This window comes from Bidens hawaiensis, unplaced genomic scaffold (genome assembly GCF_021521415.1).
Source record: "Bidens hawaiensis isolate Kalapana, Puna unplaced genomic scaffold, B.hawaiensis_p1.1 tig00003115_1, whole genome shotgun sequence".
NCBI classification, from domain to species: Eukaryota; Viridiplantae; Streptophyta; class Magnoliopsida; order Asterales; family Asteraceae; genus Bidens; species Bidens hawaiensis.
Genome location: NW_027491167.1, coordinates 1184310 through 1190309, shown reverse-complemented (window position 1 = coordinate 1190309; position 6000 = coordinate 1184310). Strand labels below are relative to the sequence as shown.

The window sequence follows — 6000 nt, the reverse complement described above, 5'->3', positions numbered from 1 at the left end:
CAGTAATAGACGTGCACAAAAAAACCGGTTCCGGAACCTAACTGGTGGAACCGAACCGGAACCGGTTCCAGTTCCAACCCGGTTGGAACAATACCCGGTTTGGGTATTTTTGTACCCGAAAATCGTACCCGGTTCTCCTATTTGTATGTCAGTACCAGTTCCAACCCGGTTCCTACCCGGTTCTTAATTGGAACCGGTTCGGTTCGTACCCGGAAAAACCGGTTCCGACGGGTTTTTTTTGAAGGGTCAAACAAAAGTCAAACTAGCCGTTGGAACCGGTTCCAACGGTAATATAGCCGTTGGAACCGGTTTTTTAGACACCAATTAGCCGTTGGAACCGGTTCCAACGGTAATATAGCCGTTGGAACCGGTTTTTGAGACAATAGATCCGTTGGAACCGGTTCCAACGGTAATATAGCCGTTGGAACCGGTTTTTGATGCCCAAACCTATATATAACTTGTTTCCATTACTTGTTTCACCACCAAACTCAAAAACAAACTAAAATACTACTCCTTTAGCAAACCCGTTCCTTTACCCGACCATCCAACTAAATATTATTATGGCACCCATCAAAAAAACTAACAACAAGGCTAAGAAGAGTGTTTTTGTTGCCCCCGTTCCTGTTACGGAGGACCCAAGGGTTGTTACGGTAGTCAACCATAACCGCAACCAAGACATATGGAAGAATTGGGATTTGATTGTGGATGACGAAGGTTATCAAAGGCTCGTTGCAAACTATGTGGTTCAATATTAAAACACGATTCCAACTCTACTTTGAGAAAGCACATCGAGAAGCCATATTGCAAGGCGTTGAAAGGGATTGGCGCGACCGATCAAATTGACTTGGGTAAAGATGGTACACTATTTCGTTACAACACGACTCAAGTTTAAGATAGAATGGCAAAGTTCGTTATTCAACGAGGTTTGCCGTTTAACCACTTTGATGACCCGGAGTTGACGTCGTTGATTCGCGAAACTCTACAACCGAGATACACACATGTAAGTCGTACTACCTTAAGACGTCATTGTATCAGGTTGTGGGAGTGTGCTAAAAAAGAGTTAATTGAGTCTTTTCATTCTTTAGAAGCCATGGTTAGTTTAACTACCGATGTTTGGTCGGCACCACACGGGTTGCCCGAATCATACATATGTGTCACCGCTCATTGGGTTGATCCGGTGACATGGCAATTGATGAAACGCACCATCGCTTTTGAAAACTTCCCGTTCCCACATACCGCCGAAAAATTGTTTGAATTACTTGATGAAGTTATAACGACTTACAACTTGAGAAATAAAATATTTTCGATTTCGTTTGACAACGCTTCAAACAATACTAAGGCGGCTGAAAAATTTATCATTAAATATTCACCACCTTGTTTCGGGGATTTTTTTCATGTCCGATGTGTTGCACATATCATCAACTTGGTTGTTCAAATAGGTCTTGACAATGAACACATTTGTGATGATTTAAAATACTTTAGACTTATGTTACATGATGTCTTCAAAAGTGGTAAAAGAAGACATCTTGAATATAAGAACTATTGCAAGTCGGTTGAAAGAAAGTATTTGGGGCCGAATTGGGACGTTCCAACCCGTTGGAACTCAACTTGTCATATGTTAAAGTGTGCTTTTGCCCAACGCCAAACTTTACAAGCTTTTCATAACAATCTTGTTGAAGAACGCGAGGCCGATATGTTTCCGGAAAGTGTTTGGGTCCAAGTCGGTTATTTGTTGGAGTATCTTGATGTGTTCAAAAAGTCAACAACAAAATTATCGGGAGTCTATTACCCTACTAGTTGTTGGGTTTTGCAAGAATTGTACTATATGTCTTGTGTTTTTAAAAGCTTTGCGGAGAAGAACAAACTCTTCGAAAATATTGTTGCGGTGATGAAAGAAAAGTTCATAAAATATTTTGAAATCATACCGCCGGTCTTTACTTGTGCCGCCGCATTAAACCCCTATTGGAATGTTAATGGGGTTGAAACAACGATTGAGGAAATATTCGACAACTTAGGTATGCACGAGATTGACCCGAAGTTGTCGACGGAAGCGAAGGACAAGTTCAACAAAAACCTTCAAGACCTTTATGACCATTATTTTCAAATGTATGGTCCAAGCACGAGATCGTCTTTTGTGAAAAAAACAACAACTGGTAGGCCGTGCAATGACCCACTTATAAACTTGATGAATGGGATTCGTGAATCGGCATCTAAGAGGCAAAGAGGAAACACACCAAGTAGCGAACTTGGTCGATATAGTGGAGCAAACTATGTTGAGGGCGCAACAGTCGACGAAATTCGCAATATTGATTTGTTGGCTTGGTGGAAAGGTAAACAAAACGAATTTCCCATTCTATCCGCCATGGCTCGTGATTTGCTTGCCGTACAAGCCTCAACGGTTGCTTCCGAATCGGTTTTTTCTCTTAGTGGGAGGTTGTTATCTATGCGAAGAATAAAACTAACTCCCGAGTCTCTAGAGGTTTGCATTTGCCTAAAGGACCATTTGGATGCGGTGGATCGTGTACAACACAAGGCGAACTTTGAAGACGAAATACCAATAGAGCGTCATATTCATGATGAGGAGGCGGAGGACGGGGTTTCTTCCGATAACGAAGACGAGGGTGATGACGAGAATGAAGACGAAGAAGAGTTGTAATTATTTGTTTTGGTAAAATTATTTGTAACTTGTTCAACTAATATTTAGTTTTGATTTGTTTTATTATAATTACTTTTGTTACTCATGATTAATTTTTGTTACTTTTTTAATAACGACGAACATTTTATTTATTTAAAAACTAACTATTACAAACATTATTAAAACATAAACGATACTAAACATAACAACTAAAACATAAAAAACAAAGTCCGTCGTTTTAATCCGGGAATACTTATTTTTGGGTTGTAGAGCCGGACGACTCTCCCATTTCCGTTTTTTTAGCTTCCAATCTTCTTTTCTCTCGACAATACTTATTCGTATGTTTTCGTAATGTCGAGTTGGACCCTGCTTTAAGAAACTTCGAGCAATATTTGCAACGTGCCAACTCATGTGAGTCGGTCATGAGACACAAATCGTAATGAACCCAAACATCGGGGCATCTTGTTGTTTCGATCACCATAACAACGTCATCATTGGTTGCCATTTGTTGTCGGTTTAAGGTTAATTGTGGTTTGGAGTGTGTTTTATAGTTTTGGAAGTGGTTTAACAAGTAAACAAACAAACCTTACTATTCATAGTAAGAAAATAACCTATTTATAGTTAAAAAACCGGTTCCAACGGTCAAAAACGGCTATATAGCCGTTGGAACCGGTTCCTAACGGCTCTAATTTTTAAATTTCAAAAAAAACCGGTGGAACCGGTTTTTACGTAAAAACCGGTTCCGGTTCATACCCTACCCGGTTCTTAAAAGTTCGCATATCTGGGCATCGGTTCGGGTCGGGAACCGAACCGGTTCTTGATTGGAACCGGTGCCATTTTACAACCCGGTGTAAAAAAACCGGTTTGGAACCGGTTCGGGTTTTCCATTTGAACCCGATTTGTGCACCTCTAAGCAGTAACATCCAAACAGACATTTGGCAAGTGGTTTTATGTCAAAAAATCAACAGCAGTAGAGCAGGCGGTGTTATAGAGTTGAGCAAGCTAATCGAACACGAACACAAAGCACCACTCGACTAAGTTTACTACCCAGGTTTTGCAAAACTTCCGTCCATCTCGACTTGTTCGGACACTCATTTAACTTTCCCTCGCAAATGAACTGACCCTAATAAGCTTAACACCCTATCCTAACATCTTAACTGAGTTTAACAATCACTTGACCTTCCATCAACATAATGAATCATTTTCGTTAAAAACTATTTTTACTGTCGTTTCCAAATAATAAAGTTAGCAATCTCAAACTAGATCATGAGTAAATTCTTCACAAATATGAGGAACAAGATACATTGGCTATTGTATGCAAGTACCAAACATAACAACCCAAGCCTGTTTAGACTAAACCAAAACATGTGGGTTTCGTGTAAGGTTCATAAACTCACACCCCACACAGTACCTAACATCGTGTGCAAATCATAAAGAAAAAATAAGGAAATTAAAACACATACATTTTCTCTGTTTAAATCATAAAGTACATCAGGAGTGCATGTATAGAATATTCAAAGCAAATCAAACAGCAACATACATATTTAAGACATCAACGAGAACGCATATATAGTAAATGTGTTGCTCACTCATCAATCATTCGGAAAGCTTGTTGCTTGTATATGCTTCAGCAAGTTTTTTGCGCCTTGTTCACACTTGTTCTCAGTAGGGATATAACTTGAGCTGGTTCTGGAGCTCCAAATACTGAACTGCCAGCAACAATGCAGTTTGCGCCTGTAGCTGCTGCTGTGTCAATAGTTGAAGGCCCTAACCCCCATCTACCTGCATCCCAAATTAAACAGGTTTCAATGTACAAGTATGACTATGTGTCTATGTTCAAACATGTAGATACAATTAACGTTCCATGTATGAAATAACTAACCTCTATATCAAGTGTTGGGTACTTTTCTCTCAGCGTGCGTACCTAAAACCAAATTAAGAAATAATAAAAACAAATTAAAAAACCCAAATGGAAAATTTAGTTCTAAAAACACGGCTCATGTACCTTGTTCATCATATCAGGCATGAACTTTTGCCCACCAAATCCAGGTTCCACAGTCATAACAAGAACCATTTCAACAGGATTTTCACCTTCAACCTATAAACCAGTGCAAATAAAATAATAATCTACAGAAGAAAAATATTTTATGAACAGATGATGATAAGATACCAGAGGAAACACTTCCTCAACGGGTGTTCCGGGCTTTAATGCCACACCAGGTCGCATTCCCTTGGACTTGATTCGTTTAACAAGTTCTTGCCAGTTATCTGCAACAGGTAACTATTTTGAGTAAAACCAAAATATGAATAGGGCAATGCAAGTAACATATAAACATAATAATTTATAATCCCACCTTTGGACACCTCAACATGAAATGTGAAACCGGAAGCACCCGCTTTTCCAAATTGATCAACATAATCAAGAGGATTTGTGACCATAAGATGGCAATCCAGATATGCACTGCACAAGAACAAATAATAATCTCATTGCCATAAAGCTAGGCCAAAACTTGAACACGGAAAAAACTGAATAAGAACAAAGCATTACTTGGTATGTTTTCTCAAACTCTCGATGACCGGGGTGCCTATTGTAAGATTTGGGACAAAATGGCTGCATAAAATGTTATGTATGGCGTGCGTGTTATACAACTGCTAGTTTCTGATAAATATGCACACGAGGGACAATAACATAAGAGCTTTAGCAAAGTCTTAAACATCCCATCCTGCATATTAACATCAATCTATCAGTGACAATTATAAGTATAAATTCAATTAAAAGTGCCAGGGTTGTCATTTGTTATCCACAACCCGAAACCCGACCCGAATAACTATTAACCCGGACCCGAAAGTACCTATACTCATGTAACCCGAACCCAAATCTAACAAACCAGAATCCGACCCATAGTAATTCAAGTTGAGTACCGAGTACTTTGTGAAGGCATGAATTAATAATTAATTTGATGAGTAGCGACCATGATGTCCATGTGAAGCCAATCGGCACCAAAGCCGAGCATGCGTTGAGCTTCTGATGCCAGATTCGCGAAGTCCGACGACAGCATCGATGGCGCGATCTTCGCTGATACCATTTTTTCCAACTTCAGCGGTAGGGTTTTGTGATCGGAGATACGAGTATTATTATGAGTTTTGGTTGAAATAGACGACAGGCGACCAAATGCCCTACGATTGCTGCTGCTGCTGCTGCTGCTGATGATGATGATCTTACCTACTGCTACTCTCATCATCATGTTTCTTCATTTTTTATTCTCTTTCTCAAACTCTTATTATAAGGGGGCCAAAGCTTATAGCTTATTTAGCTTTTTTTTTTTTATAAAATAAGTTTAATTTAGTGTTTGGTTTAGCTTTTT

At 39.3% G+C, this 6000-nt stretch overlaps 1 protein-coding gene across 1 annotated transcript; it reads right to left on the bottom strand.

The window, feature by feature from the left end:
• Positions 1-4056: 4056 nt before the first annotated feature.
• On the bottom strand, positions 4057-5890 carry LOC143622228 (ribulose-phosphate 3-epimerase, cytoplasmic isoform-like). Its single transcript, XM_077093427.1, has 8 exons — positions 5859-5890; positions 5608-5730; positions 5184-5246; positions 4990-5096; positions 4806-4903; positions 4641-4733; positions 4518-4559; positions 4057-4417 (listed from the first exon to the last, which is right to left on the bottom strand). The coding sequence occupies exons 1-8, from the start codon at positions 5888-5890 to the stop codon at positions 4403-4405; spliced, it is 573 nt and encodes a 190-aa protein (XP_076949542.1). The 3' UTR covers positions 4057-4402.
• Positions 5891-6000: the final 110 nt, after the last annotated feature.